Here is an 18,655-nt window from a genome sequence, read left to right as displayed (position 1 = left end):
ACTATTGTAAAAATATAGGTGTTCTACGTGTTTTTACCAATAGACACGTGACATAAATTAGGAGCATGTTTAAGACTCATCGAAAGCTTAAGAGGCTATTTAAGACTCATTGGAAGCTTAAGTCTAGTATTTTATCATCATCACCACCACGTGAGGAGTGTATCATACCAGATATTCACTTCCTAAGAAGCTAGTTGGGAAGTAATTCTCCAAAAAAGTATCAAGCCGCGTCCAAATCACTCAAGGGTTAGAGAACCTCCTCCGGTAGTTGCTAGGTGTCAGCCATGGAGGCACTCTGGACCACAGACAGCTGTCAGACACCCAACGACCACAGAGATCGTGTTGTCGATTTCGTATGCCGCCTGACATGGGGAGACGTACAACTACCCCTTACACTATCAGGAACAATTTTCCAATAAAGTAGTGGGTTGAGTTTCCTCGTATTGGGCCCACTTACGATATGTTGGAACCCACCAACTTATTAAATACTTGATATCCTTATTTATGTTATAACAAACCTAAGAAAATCTTTCTAGCCGCCTATAAATAGGACTAGGATACACCATGTAAAAGAATTCCAACTTTCAGAGTGAGCCCATGCGCTGTTTAAATATCAAGAAAACTTGAGATTTACAAATTATTTTTTCTAAATACAAGTGACTCGTGGATTAGAATTAATTAATTACTTAAACTACATAAAATATGGTGTTCTGATTATTCTTTCTTAATCTATTCTCTTAATTTGGTAGATGACAAAAAAGTCATTCAACAATAGCTTTAAATTTGTTTTTATTAAAAGTCAATTCAAATCATGAAAATTCTGAGTACATATAAACTAGGGGGTTTTACATTTTTATTTTATTTTATATGCTGGTATTCATGTTACTTTCAACCTTGTTGAAAATATTGAAAGAATTGGTCACCCCACCTAGTAATCATAATTGAAACTACCTAATCCATTATCCTTAAAACATAATGTCACTCTAAAGTAATTTTGAATGAATTGAGAAAAAGAAAGTTATAAACCTGACCACCACCAATAAGATAATTTTTTTTTATTAAAAAGACAAAAGTAACGAAACCTAAACTAAGTTTGAACACATACATTTACTTTGATTTTGTAAGTTTGTCAATTATCTTTGAATTTTCTTCATCATAATTTTAATGTTAATTTTATTTAAAGATTTCAAAAGAAGAATTACTTGATGATACTCATTACAAAGACTTGAGATTTTCAATTTTCAAGAGTTGGACCACTACTCCTCACTACTTTCAAAAGCAAAGACCAACCTGTGAATTGTTTTATTTTATTCACTCACAATACGAAAACTTCAAACTCCCAATCCCAACCGTTGGATCAAGTAACTACTTTGACTCTCACAGAGCCTTTTACCCGGTCAGCCGGTTCCTTTCTCAAGTGCGTGATTCTTCTTCGCTCCTTGTAATTATATATCATAATCTCAACCCCTTCCGTCCTTACTTCTTATCCATCCCACTTCGTCTATGGCAGCCTGAAATTTTCGAATTAGTAACACTCTCCGATTCATCGTTTAACTAAACTTTTGCTCTTTTCTTCTTCAAAGACCTCTAATGGCGGTGGAGCTCATGAGGTTCCCCAAAATGGAAGATCAGAAAACGATTCAAGAAGCTGCGACTCAGGGCTTGAAGAGTATGGAACACCTAATCCGATGTCTCTCTCACAATCAACAGACAACCCAAATGGACTGCTCCGACCTTACGGATGTCACCGTCTCTAAGTTCAGGAAAGTAATCTCTCTTCTGAACCGGACTGGTCACGCCCGGTTCAGACGTGCGCCGGTTCATTCATCTTCTTCTTCTTCGCCGCCTTCGTCTTCTGGTTCGCTCTCGCTTCACCAACCTCAGGTACCTCACACACTGACCTTAGCTCCAGCGCCTATCGCTTCTCAGACGACTTACGTTTCTCCCACGCCGATCGTGACACCGGTAACCGTCCAGGCGGCGAGCTTCGTACAATCTCAGCAGCAGAGCATGACTCTGGATTTTACGAAACCGAATAATAATATCCTTGGCTCGAACGTTCACAAGGCCTCCGTCGCCTCGGCGGAGGTCGAGTTCACAAAGGATAGCTTCAGCGTTTCGTCAAGCTCGTCGTTCATGTCGTCGGCGATTACCGGGGACGGAAGCGTCTCGAACGGAAAGCAAGGGTCGATCTTCTTGACTCCCGCACCGACTGTCTCCATTGGTAAACCGCCGCTCTCAACGGCGCCGTTTAATAAGAGGTGCCACGATCACGAACACTCCGGTGATGTCTCGGGTAAGAAATCGGGATACGCATCCGGATCCGGAAAGTGCCACTGCTCCAAGAGAAGGTAACCTTACATTCCTTATCCTATTTTCAAACTCTACGCATTTTAGTATATATCGCGCAAGTTAGTTTGCCACCTTCGGTAGTTGATGTAGTTTTTCTTTTCCGAGCAATACGGATTCAGTTGATCGATCCGATTTGACTCAGTGAGGATATATAGCCTAGATACAATACGAGTTGACTCGGCGATGAACTCGATTGTGTTAGAGTTAATCTAACCAAGTCAACCCTGAGTGGTGGGTGTCTTTGGTCAGCGAGTTAGGTTAGATTCCAAATAATTCATTTAATAGCCTTGGGACGCGCGACAATGCCAGTGCGGTGTTATTGTGTTTTATGTGATTTTTAATTTAGGAAGAAAAAGAAGCTGTTTCAGTGGTCCGATATGTCATTTCATCGGCGTGGAGAAGACTTTTTAAATTTCTGTAGTTTTGACCTATAAGTTTTGAAAACGCCCTCTCCTTATTTTATCATTAGTGGCGCATGACTTTCGAGGCTAATTAATAACTTTTATTATTATATTTTTTTATAAATCTTTATTTTTTTTAATTCAGGAAAAATCGTGTGAGGAAGACAATTCGAGTCCCGGCGATTAGTACCAAAGTCGCTGATATTCCACAAGACGAGTATTCATGGAGGAAGTACGGACAAAAACCCATCAAGGGCTCTCCTTATCCCAGGTGTCTATCCCTATCTTTTTTTTTTCATATAGTTTTTCTTATTACAAATTATCATAAGAACTAATGCATATAATAGATGAAATTTGATTTAGTTAAGTCCTAGTTTATAATACGTTCTCGTTTTGCTTTCCCAGAGGTTATTACAAATGCAGCACCATGAGGGGTTGCCCGGCCAGGAAACACGTGGAGAGGGCTCCCGACGATCCAGCGATGCTTACCGTAACCTACGAGGGAGAGCACCGTCATCAGCAACCCGCTTTGCCGGACGCCACGGTGGCCATGGGTGGTGGGGTCTCTTTGGTATTCGAGCCTACGCGCGTGTGATTACCTAGATTTTTAATTTTATATTTCTTTTCTAAAATATTTAAAAGTAGATGAGAGGGTTGGATGTAAATTAGTTAGATCATAATCTGCTAGATATAAATTTTGGCATTAAAAGATAGATAAGATATTATATTGGGTTTACGTATTTTGGCTCATTACTTGTTCGGATCATGTATTTTAAAAAATTATTTTTTGGACCATGTGCTTTCTAAAATAGTTCAAATAGACTGCTAAATTCGACTTTGATCAAAATTTTTGAACTAAAATCACAAATAATTCATCAAACTAATAACTCAGAATAAAAATAGTCATTCTACTTAAGAATAGTGTTGTAATATTCAATTTTTTGTTCATCAAAATCAGGTTTATGGGTTTATTTAAATCATTTTACAAAACACAGGGTCCATAAAATAATTTGTCAAAACACAGGGTCCAAACAAATAATGAGGTAAAATACAGGGTCTAAAAAAATATAAACCTTATTATATTTGACTCGATATTTATAATTGTGCTTCAACCTAGAAGATAGGTAAAAATAATATGAAATACATATTTGCTTAGTGTTGACCGCGTTTTTGGCCAACGACGTGAGAACGTCAAAAACGATGAAACATTCAAGAGAAATTAAACGATACAGAAAATTTTCAACATAAAGTAAATAACACACAATTTTTATAGTGGTTCAGCCCCAATATGTTGGTAATAGCCTAATCCACTTAGAGTTGTAATTATAGATCTGTACTCAAGATCAGATGAACTGAGTCAACTGAGTTTCTTCAGTACAGATTACAAGAATACAAGAATTCTTTCAGATGCAAGCACTTTCTCTCTCTAGAAAACTCAGACCCAAAATTTCCCAAAAGTCTAAAAAGAAGAAGAAGACCCCCTTCTAATCCCATAAGCCATATATTTATAGGCTTAGGATCATACATCTGATATCCCCTAGAATTACAAAAGATATTCAAAATGCAACAGAACCCCCAATTTGTATGAAGAATGAGAGATTCCCGCGCATGCCCAGACCGATTCTTGTTGAAGCCGTTTCTGGGAATCTTGACGTAGTCTGCTCTACCTGGTTGATGAATATCATCTTCTGGTTAGCCATACCCCTACTGACCATTCATGCAAGTGTTGGTTGGACACATACATGCTGGACATATGCAAGTGCTGTTCGGACACATGCATGCTGGACATATGCAAGTGCTGGTTGGACACATGCATGCTGGACATATGCAAGTGCTGGTCGGACACATGCATGCTGGACATGCATACGGACCAGGCCTTTGTCTCTCCTCGGACATGCGTCCGACCAGGCACACCCCTGGCCCAAGTACACGCCTACTTGGATGCATGCGGTTGGCCATGCATCTCCTGAGGCCTAAGGTAGCACTCTGGTCTAGCATGCCATGTCTCACGTCTAACATGGCACTCTGCTCTAGCATGCCATGTCTCTCGTCTAACATGGCACTCTGGTCTAGCATGCCATGTCTCTCGTCTAACATGGCACTCTGGTCAAGTGCTGGTCGGACACATGCATGCTGGACATACTCAAGTGGTAGGACATGCAAGTGCTGGTCGGACACATGCATGCTGGACATACTCAAGTAACAGGACATGCAAGTGCTGGTCGGACACATGCATGCTGGACATACTCAAGTAGCAGGACATGCAAGTGCTGGTCGGACACATGCATGCTGGACATATGCAAGTGGCAGGACATGCAAGTGCTGGTCGGAAACATGCATGCTGGACATATGCATACGGACCAGACCTTTGTCTCTCCTCCGACGCATGGTGTCCGACCGGACATGCATCGGGCTCCTCGGGTGCACTTGGCTCGGACATGCCAGTGCTGGACAGCAAAGTCACTCCTGGTCGGATGCAACTTACCCGGTCGGTCATGATACCTCTCAAGCAGTCAAAACTCTTCATTGATGTACTGGGCCACTTCTAAGCCAGATCACCCCAACCATTCCTTGCCACTTGTCATTTCTATTGCCACATCATCATTTTCAATTTTTGGGGATAACACTTAGTTTTAAAATTGTAAATATATTTATTTAATTTTATTATATTTTTTTACTTATGATATAAATTTTAAATAAATAAACAATATCATATAAATAAATAAAAAATATTTATATAGAATAAAATAAATTATAATTGTATACTATATATAAATATTTATATCAATAATTTATAATAATTTGAACATATATGATATCTAAATACAACATTGACATTGATTACATGACAAATATATAAATTACAATAATATTTTAAAAAAATTAATAATATAATAAAATAAGAATAGATTAAGTCATAGTGTGTGGACTATTTTCATTTTCTAATTATATTTCATTGTTTTTTTGAAGAAATAGTGAATGGCTTGATCTTATTGATATATTTTAGTCGTATATATATACAAAAGAATAGAAAACAGGAAACTAGAAAATAGGAAACTAGAGCTGTAATTCTAATCTAATTCATAAACTCACGGTTATCCATATATACAAAACATTAAGAGAATATTTCAATAATATCTCAATACCCCCCTCAAGTTGGAGCATGAGGATCATAAATGCCCAACTTGGAAAGCAAAAACTGAAATTGACGGGTCCCCAAAGGCTTGGTAAAGATGTCCGCAAGTTGAACAGTTGTAGGAACATAAGAAGGAAGAATAGTGCCGTCTTGGATAGCATCACGAACAAAGTGACAGTCTGCTTCAATGTGCTTTGTTCGTTCATGGAAGACTGGATTCCGAGCAATATGTAAAGCCGACTGGCTATCACAATATAGCCCAATAGCATCAGTATGTTGAATCCCCAAGTTAAGGAGAAGACCCTTCAACCATTTCAATTCACAAGTAAGAGAAGCCATAGAGCGATATTCAGCCTCTGCCGAAGAACGTGCCACAGTAGGTTGTTTCTTGGTTTTCCAAGAAATCGGGGAATGACCAAGAAACACAAGACAACCCGTGAGAGAGCGACGAGTAAGAGGACAAGCTGCCCAATCAGAATCACACCAACCAGTCAAGGAAAGAGAGCTATCAGCACGAAGTAAGATTCCTTGTCCATGAGAGCCTTTCAAATAGCAAACAACACGCAAGGCAGCTTCCCAATGTTCTTGTCTTGGTTCTTGTAGGAACTGTGATAAAACGTGAACAGAGTATGCCAAATCAGGACGAGTAACCGTTAAGTAAATCAAACGACCAACCAAACGACGATAAGGTTCCAGATTGGACAAAGAATCTCCTGAAGCATGAGCAAGCCGATGGTTTTGCTCAATGGGAAAAGATGCAGGCTTAGCACCCAGAATACCAGTCTCAGAAATGATGTCAAGAGAATACTTTCGTTGACAAAGAAATATACCATCAGGATTTCGAGCTACCTCAATCCCGAGGAAATATTTAAGAACCCCGAGATCCTTCATATGAAAACACGTGCTCAAATAGTTCTTAAAGATCTTCAAAACAGCGGAATTATTCCCAGATATAATTAAATCATCAACATACACCAAAACATTGATTTGAGTATCACCCTTAGTATAAGTAAAGAGAGAATAATCAACATAGGATTGTAGAAAGCCATACTCTTTTAAAGCAGTGACAAGTTTGGAAAACCTACACCTCGGTGCCTGTTTCAAGCCATATAAGGACTTTCGAAGACGACACACCATATCAGGTTGAGAAGACCCAAAACCAGGAGGAAGCTTCATATAGACTTCTTCATTGAGATCCCCGTGAAAAAAAGCATTATGCACATCTATCTGATGCAGCTCCCAATTTTTAGATGCTGCAATGGCTAAGAAAGCACGAACGGTGACCATTTTTGCAACAGGTGCAAAAGTCTCGTTATAATCGATCCCGGCAATTTGATGATTACCAAAAACAACCAAACGAGCTTTAAGCCGTTCAACACTGCCATCAGAGTTGTACTTTATTTTATAGACCCATTGACTACCAAGAGCACGTTTACCAGGAGGTAATTTTTCCATAGTCCAAGTATCATTATCCTCTAAAGCACGAATTTTTGTGTGCATAGCATGACGCCATCCTTCATCTGTCATAGCTTCTTTAAATGATTTTGGTTCACAACCTACAGTAACAGCGGCAAGAAATTGTCGATGGCTAGCAGAAAATTTTGCACAGTTAATATAATGTGTTATAGGAAAGGGCGTACCAGAGGGAGCTGACGGCGCGGGTGAACTTAGAGAGATAGTAGATGGACTTTGTGTGATAACAGTATTAGTAACATAGTCACGAAGCCGAGTGGATGGAACCTTTTCACGGAGTCCACGTCCCATGTGAGTGTCATTGATAGAATTCGGAGCAGCCCCTGTGGACTGAACATGACTCTGTACAGCAGTCGGGCTAGACTGTGCTACAGGAAAAGGGAGAGTAGGCTCTAAAGTGGTAGTTGTTGGAATTTGGGTGGTGACATGTAGTGGGGGGGATTCATTTGTGGGTTCAGGTTCATTAGACAATGGTTCAGAATCACCAAAAAGATTAAAATCAAAGTCATCATCACCTAAACTCATGCTACCAGAATTATATGTAGAGCTAATAGTAGAATGATCATTTCAGCAAAAGGAAATTGATTTTCAAAGAACTTAACATCCCTAGAAACAAAAAAACTTTTATTTTCTAGATCAAAAAGTCTCCACCCTTTCTTACCAAAAGGATACCCAACAAAGATACATTTTCGACCGCGACTTGCAAATTTATCATTCTTAGCTCGTTGATTATGGACATAACACAAGGAACCAAACACTCGCAATTCATCAAAAATTGGCAAAGTATGAAATAAAATTTCATAAGGTGTTTTATTCTGAAGAACACTTGATAGTGTTCGATTGATCAAATGGGAAGCTGCTAAGACACATTCACCCCAAAAATAAAGAGGAAGATGACTTTGAAAACGTAAGGCCCTTGCCACTGTTAAAATATGACGATGCTTACGTTCTACTCTACCATTTTGTTGTGGAGTCCCCACACAAGAGGTTTGAAAGAAAATCTCATTTGAAAGAAAATAATCTTGCAAACAATTAAATTCTGTCCCATTATCACTCCAAACAATCTTAACCTTTTGACCAAATTGTCGATCAACCATAGCAAAAAACGACATAAACATTTTAAACACCTCCAATTTATCAATCAATAAATAAACCCATATAACTCGGGAAAAATCATCCACAATAGTCAAAAAATAACGAGCCCCACATGAAGAAACAGTATTGTAAGGTCCCCATAAGTCACAATGTACTAATTCAAAAATTCGGGAGGCCTTATGGTCACTAAGAGAAAAAGAATCACGAGTTTGTTTGGCACGAGGACACACATCACATGCCTTATTTAATTTATCACTAGAATTACGTAGGAAAGGTAATGACTTTACTACTTTCTCTGAAGGATGTCCAAGACGTTGATGCCAAAGTTCCAACGAAGATCAAGAACCATCCACTGAGATAGCTTGCATTGTAGACGGTGGCCGAAAGTAGTAAAGTCCATCTCTCCATTCACCCGTTCCAATCAGCTTCCTCGAATGACGGTCATGTATAACACACATATTAGAAGCAAATTGTACAAAACAGTGCATGTCATCAATGAGTTGTGTAACCGAAATTAAGTTGTAGTGCAATTTAGGGACATAAAGAACATTTTTAAGAAATAATCCTTCCAAGAGTCTCACACTTCCCTCTTTAGTAGCAATTAATTTTTGGCCATCGGGGAGTCCGACGGGACATGCGGCAATACCATGAACATTAAACAAACAAGATTCATCCCCCATCACATGATTAGAAGCACCAGTATCAATAATCCAAGAAATCCTGGAAAACTCACCATGTAAACGGTCGGTAAAGGAATGAGTATTACCAAACATAGTAGCGATAGTTTGCCATTGTGTTGCACTTAGGCGAGGAAGAGAGGCAGCAGTGTTTGACGTGGTGGCTGCATCATTGGAAGAGTTTCTTTGCCCATTGACCGAAGGGATAGGTGGAGGTGGAGGCTTAGTGGTATCGGTATCGTTACCGTCAGCCATTGCCGATCGTGTATCTTAGCCGTGTTTCTCTGATACCATGAAGAAATAGTGAATGACTTGATCTTATTGATATATTTTTGTCGTATATATATACAAAAGAATAGAAAACAGGAAACTAGAAAATAGGAAACTAGAGCTGTAATTCTAATCTAATTCATAAACTCACGGTTATCCATATATACAAAACATTAAGAGAATATCTCAATAATATCTCAATACTTTTAGTAAATTTAATAAAGAAAAAGAATTGCAATGACTCGATAAAAAAAACTATCACATAAATTAATATAGCTTTATTATTTTTAAATAAATATCATTTAATTATTTAAATTATTATAAAATATCTTTGAGATATTTTATTTTAATTTATTTATGTTTAAGTTTATGTTTATTCCAATGTTGAATTTAGGAGTCATAATAACAAATTATATATTATATGTTTAATATAATATTATATTATATGTGATTTTAAAGTGTTGTTATTTAAAAAAAAAAAAAAAAAAGTTTGTTGCTAGTTGATAGTAGATTATATTATATGTTTAATATGATATTATTATAATAAGTGAAGTTTAAGTTTGAGTTTAATTAAAGGAAATTTACTCATTAGGTATCCTTTGTTTTCACAAAGTATCATTTTAGTTCCCTCTGTTTTCAATAATGCTCATATGGTACCTTGTATTTTGAAAATATAGATATTTGGTATCCTAATTGATAAAATTTTGTCAATATAACCAAACTGTTAGTAGTTATATATAATTTGTAGCTTGTATGATTGAGGGTAGTTTGATTAAATTGGTAAAATTTTATTAATTAAATTTGAGTTTAGGGTATCAAATATGTACAATTTTAAAATACAGGGTACCAAATAGATACGATTTCAAAATGCAGGGTACCAAATGAGCATTATTTGTAAACACAATATACCAAAATGATACTTTGCAAAAATACAGGGTACCAAATGGTTACCTACCCTTAATTAAATTTTATTTAAGTTATAAAATGTATGGTTTTATTATTTTTAAATAATTATCATTGTAAAATATCTCAAAAATATCATATTTTAATTTTTTAATTGTTTATTTATTTAAGCTTAATTTGTTTACAATCTACGGTTAAATATAAGAATATTTCGTTAAAGTTAATAGAAAAAAATAAAAAAATCCGTTAAAATAAAAAATTTACGTCAGTTATATAGAAGACATATAAAAATTATATAGAAGAGACATAAAAATTATTTTATTTTTTTTATTGTAAAAGAAGTGATTAAAAAGAGTAATAGGGTTAGCTATTAATTGTTAACTAATAAATTAGTTTCAATATGATAAATAAAAAAGTAACATTTATTGTGGGGTTAAATTTGACATATGTTATATCTTGTGCCAAATTTAGAGTATCTCTCTAATGGAATGTCAAATTAGTGATACATTGTTAAAATATAGCGAATTTTACAACAACAAAAAAAATGCTTCAATAGTGTGCTAAAAATTATGTCAAATTTGGCATATAATATAATATGGTGCATATTTTGCATCACCATAAATGCTACATCTTTTTATTTACTTTTATATCATTTTTATTATTTTAGTATTAATATTATCTATTTGCATTAAATACTATATTTTTATCTTATTATTTTATTATTATTATTGTACGCCCTGGTTTTCCCACGGGCTGTTTAGCAGGACGAGCCTCGGACTAAACATGGTTGAGCCCGAGGCTCTCACAGGCCGGAGGCTCTATTTCCAGGACGGGCCCTTGCTAGCTCGAGGGGGTCCTGTTTCCAGCTCGCACTTGTTGCCCCAGGAGCTGGGAATAACATCCGACGGCCACGGACGGATAAACTCGGGTTATGAACTGCTCCGGTAGCGAGCTTCTCAGGAAGCTCCGACCCTATGGGAAGTCAACACGCAAGATAAACGTGCATATTCCTGCCATCACGTGTCCGATATCCCCCTGACTTCTCGGACACGCAGCAGGAACGTGCGTATTCAGACACCCACGGACGGGTTGGGCCGTACGGCCCATTATCTCCTTCCATACTGATTAGACCACACTTGTGTGTCAGGTTTAGGAATTAATCATGAATATCACAGACTTGACATGACAAATGGTAAGGTCACGGGATGACCTCCCTACCAACTTCCAGGTGCCTTCTCCTATAAATATGGAGACCCTGGGAGTTGATAGGGGTTGGAAAAAAAAATAGTCTTTGAAGAACTATATACTTTGTAAACCAATTACCCAGAGAATATCAATAAGATTGACTAGTGGAGTAGAATGATTTTAACCTTCGAACCACTTAAAAACGTGTCTCGAGTCACCTAGTTCTTTCCCCAAAGATTTCCTATCTGTGACGGTTCTACTTTTAGTACTAATCTCTTTCTCTTCTTTTCTTAATTATCTGTTGCCGAAGAACCGCGTCAACAATTATATTATACTATCAACAATAAAATATATAGAAAAATAATTATTTTTGTATATTTTTAATAAATATCAAATTAGCATTAATGAAATATTTAATTTTACAACAATTTTTATAATTGTGTATTAGAGTATAATACCAAAAGTTGTACTAAATATATAATATATTGACTTTTTGTACCAAATATAGTTCAATATTTATATCTTTAAATAAGAGATGATTTTAGTAAATCATAACTCTTGTTAAAATGTGTTAAATATAACCATGCACCATTTTTTCCACTCCATTGTAGATTGAAGATTGAAGATGATCTTATAGATATATTTATAAAAAAAGAAAAAGAAAAATCTCACAATCGATAATGCTAAAACGGTGCGGTGTTCAATTGACTATAAATTCATCTGATTTAGATGCCTATTGGTGGGTTTATTTATTTCTTTGTTTTGTAAATTATTTTGTTTGATAGTAGGAGGTTCTATTATTGCCTTGATTGTTTTTCCTAAATTATTCTTTAATTTGGTTTAGTGGGAACAAATACTTGACGAGGATGGATTCTTGATAACCAGAAAGAAAGAAAAGGGTCTTATTAAATTAGTGGTATTGGACTTTTTGGGCTGGGGAATAATATTGGAGTAAGTGGGCAAATTAGTTGCTTTGTAATTGGGAATTCAGAGTTTTTTTTTTTTTTTTAAATGTAATTGGAAGAGATAAGTATCAAGTCATTGGTCAACTGTGGTATATATAACTAGCCATGAGTTTTTAATGTTTTTTTATTTTTCTTTTGTTCATTTAATACAAATATTCTTCAATGTTTATTAAAGTCAATAGTCAGCTTAACTCGGCCAAAAAAAAAAAAGAAGAGAGATATTATCATACACAGTAGCCAGTTTTATTTAATACACTATTAAATGGCATAACTTATTAATCTAGAGTCAACGGTGAAATTAAAACGAACGCGTAAACCGAAAACAAAAGTAACCAGAAATAGCAACGTCACGAGTCATGACTCATTTTCCACGAGTTATTCCAACGACCAAGGTACAAAGGAGAGTTGGTTGGATACACTCTTAGTGACTTGTGGGCATTATCAACAACTTATTGGCATTCGTCAACTAGTCCTCAGGCTCAAGGTGAACAAAATTAGTACATATATGAATCCAAAATTTTGTTGAATATATATATTTATATAACATATGAAAGTCATATAGAATATATATATATTTTTTGATGAGATATTATTATTATTATTTATTTATCAGTATATGATACTGTAGAATGTATTTTAGTAATACAGTATATGATATTTATCATAAGTGATATTTTTAATTTATGGTAATATGTATTTCATTACATATATTTTTGATAAATTATCTAAATATGTACCAAAAAATATTGTTTTGATGTTGTTTTCTAATTTATGTTGGTTGAGGCAATGTACAACACAGATTTATATATATATATATATATCAAGATGATTGGATTTGTCATATAAAAACTCCATTTTAATTAGTCATGCATTTAAGCATGAACACTTCTAATACACTTGGTTTCACACCATCTTGAAAATGTGGGGAAGCCATGACCGAGAGCTAAACTCTTGTACGTGTTTGATCAATGTAATAATAGCAGACACTGATCCACACAACACAAGAAAACACACAAAGTAAACTCAAAATGAAATAGTATATTGTTGCATGTTAAAGAGCACAATTATGAAAATCTATATTCTAAACAATTATTAGTTCTAAGTAGTAGATTTATGTATAGTTGTGTTTACCCAAAAATGGCTCCTGATGATGTGGCAAGAATTGATTACACGTGATTGGCACGTGGCAGCGTTAAAGTGAAGGGATGTTGTTCGCCTATCGACCAGATGTCTATTGCTTCATCAGATCTCGCGATTAGATGCGACCAGTCTAGTCGCATGCTTCAGTTTAATTCATTTAAGATATGTAATCTTGTAATAACTATATTTATTATATTTTCTCTTTATTGCCTTGATATGCTGAGATTAAGGATAATGAAGGCCCATTAACCCATGTATCCCCCTTGAGCCTATAAATATGAATGGGAGGGCTCAAGGAAGGGACTTTTGAACCTTGAACTTGAATACTCAAAGAGAGAGCATTATGTGATTATCCACAGAAAGTTGTAATTCTCCTAAGGCTTGTGAAACTCAAAAACCCTAGTTTTTTTTATCATGGCACTGGGCTTCAACTTCAATAAGAACACTAAGTGGACGTAGGTTATTACACACAGTTGGGGTTGAACCACTATAAATCATTTGTGTAATCACTTCTTCCCATTTGATTTCATTCTTGATTTCCTTTTTGTTTCTTTGTTGTTATTTTGACTTCGTGTTGTTGGCCAAATCGAGGGTCAATATTTTGGTGCTTTCATTGAGAGATTAGTCAAAAAGCTTAAAGAAAATCAAATGGCGAAGAAATCTAATAGAGCTGGACAGGCTGCTGGCGCTGCGTCATCTCAACCTCCTCCTCCAAATGTGGCTGAAAATGAACCACACTTGGAGTTTGAAGAGGAGGAAATGGATTCCGAGACGCTGAGGGCAACACTAGGCGTATTGCAGGACGAGTTAGCCAGTCTGAGGGCCAATCAGGAAAATGCGGCAGAGACCTTGGCGCTGCAACAAAGGGAGATTGAGCGTCAGCGCCAGGAGCTAAATGAGCGGCAAGTAGAAATGGACTGTCGGCAGAGAGATGCCATGGCCGCTCTTGAAGCAGCCATTCACTTGGCCAGAGGGCTTGCTGCACCGGCCTCTCAACCGGATCAGCCACCAAGTGCACCTCCGTAACGGGCCTCTAATCCGAGTCCTCCGATCCAGCCAGCAAGCCCACAAAGGTCGGAGCAGCCACCTGTTGCTCAGGATGATGTCCTAATTCGGGATCCTGAGCAACAACCACCTTCTCAAGCTGGTCGCGGCAATGGCCAGCGCCAGAGGCAGAATAGGGCTGGGCAGCCGCCTTGTAGCCTTAGAAGCCCAAGGGACGATGAGAAAAATCCACCGAGCAGGGGGCAACGTCCTTCTGCTCATAGAAGGCATAGCGAGTCAGGATCTGCGGCTAGGGGCCCCCCACGACATAATAATGCATGGGGACCCACCGACCAGCGTAGGCCTCCCCCTGACGCTCGGGAAATTCCAGCCAGAGGAGGAAACAGCGTGACCTGTCGGTCGCGCCAAAGTCGGCCGCAATTTAGAGATGGCCGCATAACGTCTTTGATCAGCTAGAAGTTAGCGAGCAAAGGCGCAGGGATGATGACTTGAGAGACGTACTCATCGACAGGCGCGAGAGGCACAATGAGTACGCTCCTCCAGCAACAGTCACCCCAGCAATCCTAGATGCGGTTCAGGCTCAAATTGATGCTCAGAACCAGGCAGTACAGTAGCTGGTCGGGAGCCGAACATCCCACATAGAGTACCACCGGAGGAGAGGCACTCCATTTGTGCAGAGAATTGTTGTGGCAAAAACCCGTAGCAAGTTCAAAATGCTAGTACTGCCAAACTTTGATGGGTACGGGGACCCAGTATCTCATGTCTACAAATTTGAGATACAAATGGATATTCAGAAGGTGTCGGATGATGCCCGCTGCAGGATCTTCTCCGCCACACTATCTGACACCGCCCAGGAGTGGTTCTTTAAATTCCCTCCTGCTAGTATGTTTGTGAAGGAATTTTACGGACAATTCTACGCGGGTCGCGTACACCCCACTGAGGCCAACCAGCTGGTTGAGATACGCCAAAAGGAGGGAGAGCCCTTCAAGGAGTATGTCCAGCGCTTTATGCGAGTAGCGGATGGAGCCAAAACAGTGGGCGACGAGGGAAAGATGATGGCCCTAACTGCCGGGGTTAGACACCACTCCCCCCTCTAGAGCAGCCTGAGAAAGAATGGGATAAGGAGTACCCAGGAATTCCTGGATTGAGCTGATTGATACATCAAGCTCGAAGATACGATTGCCAACGAAGGGAAGTTGCCCATGAAAGATAAGGGACCGAAGGAAGATCCCGCCAAGGTCGCCAACAAGTGGGATAAACCCAATGGCAACAGTAAAGGCAACAGGAATGGAAATGGCAGAAATGGTGGAAAAAGGGCGGGCAATGAGCCATCAACATCTGAAAATAAACGCCCCAAAGGCAATAGATATGAGCCAAGATTCACCAACTATACGACCCTTGTCGAAAGTAGAGCAGAGGTCTACCAGGCGACCAGCTCTAATGTCCCTTATAAGCGACCAGCACCTATAAGGAAGGATATCTCCAAGAGAGATACGACAAAATTTTGTCCTTTTCACAACGACTACGGACATGATACCAATGAGTGTAACCAGTTGAAGGACGAGATCGAGTTCCTGATCAGGCAGGGACACCTAAGGAGATACATACGAGCTGCAGGAGGTTCTCAGCGAGAGGCTCTAGGTGGCAACGAGTAGGTGCCTGTACACCAACACTCGCAACCTTTACAGCCAGCTCTTGTGGCAGGAACATTACTCACCATATGTGGCAGCCCACACATTGCAGGGGATAGTGGGAAAGCAAGGGAGCGATACGCTCGAACTTTACGCCACGACCAGGACATCGAGATGATGAGTGTGGAGGATCGAGCACCAAAGAAATCTCAAACAGAGGAGGAGTTGATAACCTTCTCTGAAGACGATGCTTAGCACGTCCGATTCCCACACTTCGATCCGCTGGTCGTTAACTTCCAAATTGCCAACATGATGGTTAAAAGGGTGTTGGTTGACACAGGAAGCTCAGACAACATATTGTACAAGTCTTCACTGGAAAGGATGGAGTTGTACGTCAAGGATCTGGAGCCATGCAACCAAACCATATATGGTTTTTCTGGCAAAGGGCTCGCCCTGACAGGATCGATTAAGCTCCCAGTTATAGCAGGAATTGCACCTGCAAACAAGACATTACTCACTACTTTCATAGTAGTTGATTGTCCTTCAACGTATAATGCTGTAATTGGAAAGCCAATTTTGGTCGACCTGCAAGCTGTTACCTCGATATGGCACATTGCCATGAAATTCCCAACCGATGCAGGGATAGGATGCGTGTTGGGAAACCAGCAGGAAGCAAGGGAGTGCTACAACGCCTCAATATCTAAAGCGAAGAAAGGTGTATTGAGGGAAGCTGCCGGGAAAGAGTTGCATACCACCAGTGATATGGAAACCCAATCAGGTGATTGTGTCACCAAATAGGGTGTTGCCCAAAGTGAGGACAGGGATTTGGATCCTCGCTTTGGGGATTTTGATGAAGAGATAGGACCCATCGAGGACCTTGAAGAGGTCCAACTCGATGACGCAGATCCGACCAGGGTTGTGAAAGTCGGTAAAAACTTAGAGACAACAACGAAACAAAGGCTGGTGGAATTTTTAAGAAAGAACCAGGAAGTCCTTGCCTGGTCGCATAAAGACATGGTTGGAATAGACCCTGCGGTCATTAGCCATGTTCTGAACATAGTAAGAGTTTTCCACCAGTGTAACAAAAAAGGAGTCTGCTCGACAAAGACAGATCAAAAGCTCTAAAGGAAGAAGTCGAGAAGTTAAAGGAGAATGGATTCATCTGAGTAGCGTTTTATCCCTCCTGGGTCTCTAACCCCGTACTGGTTCCAAAGCCGAATGGCAAGTGGAGAACATGCGTGGATTTCACAGACCTTAATAAAGCCTGCCCTAAAGTTTGTTTTCCACTCCCTAGAATCGACCAACTGGTCAATGCCATTGCGGGGCATGAGATCCTGTCATTCATGGATGCGTACTCCGGGTACAATCAGATCAGTATGCATCCCCCTAATGAGGATCACACTAGCTTTTGGACCAATACAAGGATCTACTGTTACAAAGTAATTCCCTTCGGTTTGAAAAATGCTGGTGCGACTTACCAGCGACTAGTCAATCACATGTTCAAGGAGCTGATCGGAACAAACATGGAGGTTTACAACAAGGACATGCTGGTTAAGTCGAAGAAGGTAGAAGGACATATAGGGGACTTGCAAGAGTGTTTCAACATCTTGAACAAATATTAGATGAAGCTGAATCCCCTCAAGTGTTCCTTCGAAGTTGGATCAGGGAAATTCCTGGGATTTATAGTAAACTCACGAGGAATTGAGGTCAATCCCGAGATGATCAAAGCCCTGGTTGATATGAAATTGCCAACAAAAATCAAAGATGTTCAAATGTTGACCAGAAGAATTGTTGCTCTCAGTAGATTTATTTCCAAATCGACAGACAAATGCATCCCATTTTTTAATCTACTCAGAGGCAACAAGAAATTCAAATGGACGGAGGAGTGCGAATAGGCTTTTCAAGCCTTAAAGACTCACATGTCACAGCCACCGATTCTATCAAAGCCGGTTGATAAAGAAACTTTGTTCATCTACTTGGCAATCACGGAATACGCTGCTAGTATTGTTCTAATAAGAGAGGAAGAGGGCGTGCAGAAGGCCGTATATTATGTAAGCAAAAGGCTAATAGGAGCAGAACTGCGATATCCACCTATTGAAAAATTAGCCTATTACTTGATCTTAGCCTCTAGAAAACTGCAGCCATACTTCCAAGCTCACCCAATCACAGTTTTGACCGACCAACCTCTACGGCAAGTTCTGCAGAGATCAGAAGCCGTAGGCTAATTGTTGAAATGGGAGGTTGAACATGGGCAGTTTGATATCTCTTATTCAACATGAGAAGCAATAAAAGGACAACCTCTGGCCGACTTTGTCGCATAACTCACTGGACTTCCAGATAGCGAGCAGCCAGAAGAGCCTGGAGAGCCTGAACCTCAAAGCCAAACTCCCTAATGGAAGTTGTTTACAGATGGCTCTTCTAA

General features: G+C 38.9%; 1 protein-coding gene across 1 annotated transcript; it reads left to right on the top strand.

The window, feature by feature from the left end:
- Positions 1-1,465: 1,465 nt before the first annotated feature.
- Positions 1,466-3,600, top strand: LOC133803410 (probable WRKY transcription factor 17). The gene is made up of 3 exons (XM_062241447.1): positions 1,466-2,351; positions 2,899-3,024; positions 3,159-3,600. The coding sequence occupies exons 1-3, from the start codon at positions 1,591-1,593 to the stop codon at positions 3,346-3,348; spliced, it is 1,077 nt and encodes a 358-aa protein (XP_062097431.1). The 5' UTR covers positions 1,466-1,590; the 3' UTR covers positions 3,349-3,600.
- The last annotated feature ends 15,055 nt before the right edge of the window (positions 3,601-18,655 follow it).

Source organism: Humulus lupulus, chromosome X (genome assembly GCF_963169125.1).
Source record: "Humulus lupulus chromosome X, drHumLupu1.1, whole genome shotgun sequence".
Taxonomy (NCBI): Eukaryota; Viridiplantae; Streptophyta; class Magnoliopsida; order Rosales; family Cannabaceae; genus Humulus; species Humulus lupulus.
Note: the sequence above shows the minus strand (reverse complement) of the source record. Positions and strands in the feature narration are given on the sequence as shown.

What these genes read in the sequence shown, in the direction of transcription:
- LOC133803410 (XM_062241447.1), top strand. Translation starts at nt 1,591, where the DNA reads ATGGCGGTGGAGCTCATGAGGTTCCCCAAAATGGAAGATCAGAAAACG. An exon ending in TGCCACTGCTCCAAGAGAAG is followed by an intron (nt 2,352 to 2,898) that starts GTAACCTTACAT and finishes TTTTTAATTCAG; the next exon opens with GAAAAATCGTGTGAGGAAGA. An exon ending in AAGGGCTCTCCTTATCCCAG is followed by an intron (nt 3,025 to 3,158) that starts GTGTCTATCCCT and finishes TTGCTTTCCCAG; the next exon opens with AGGTTATTACAAATGCAGCA.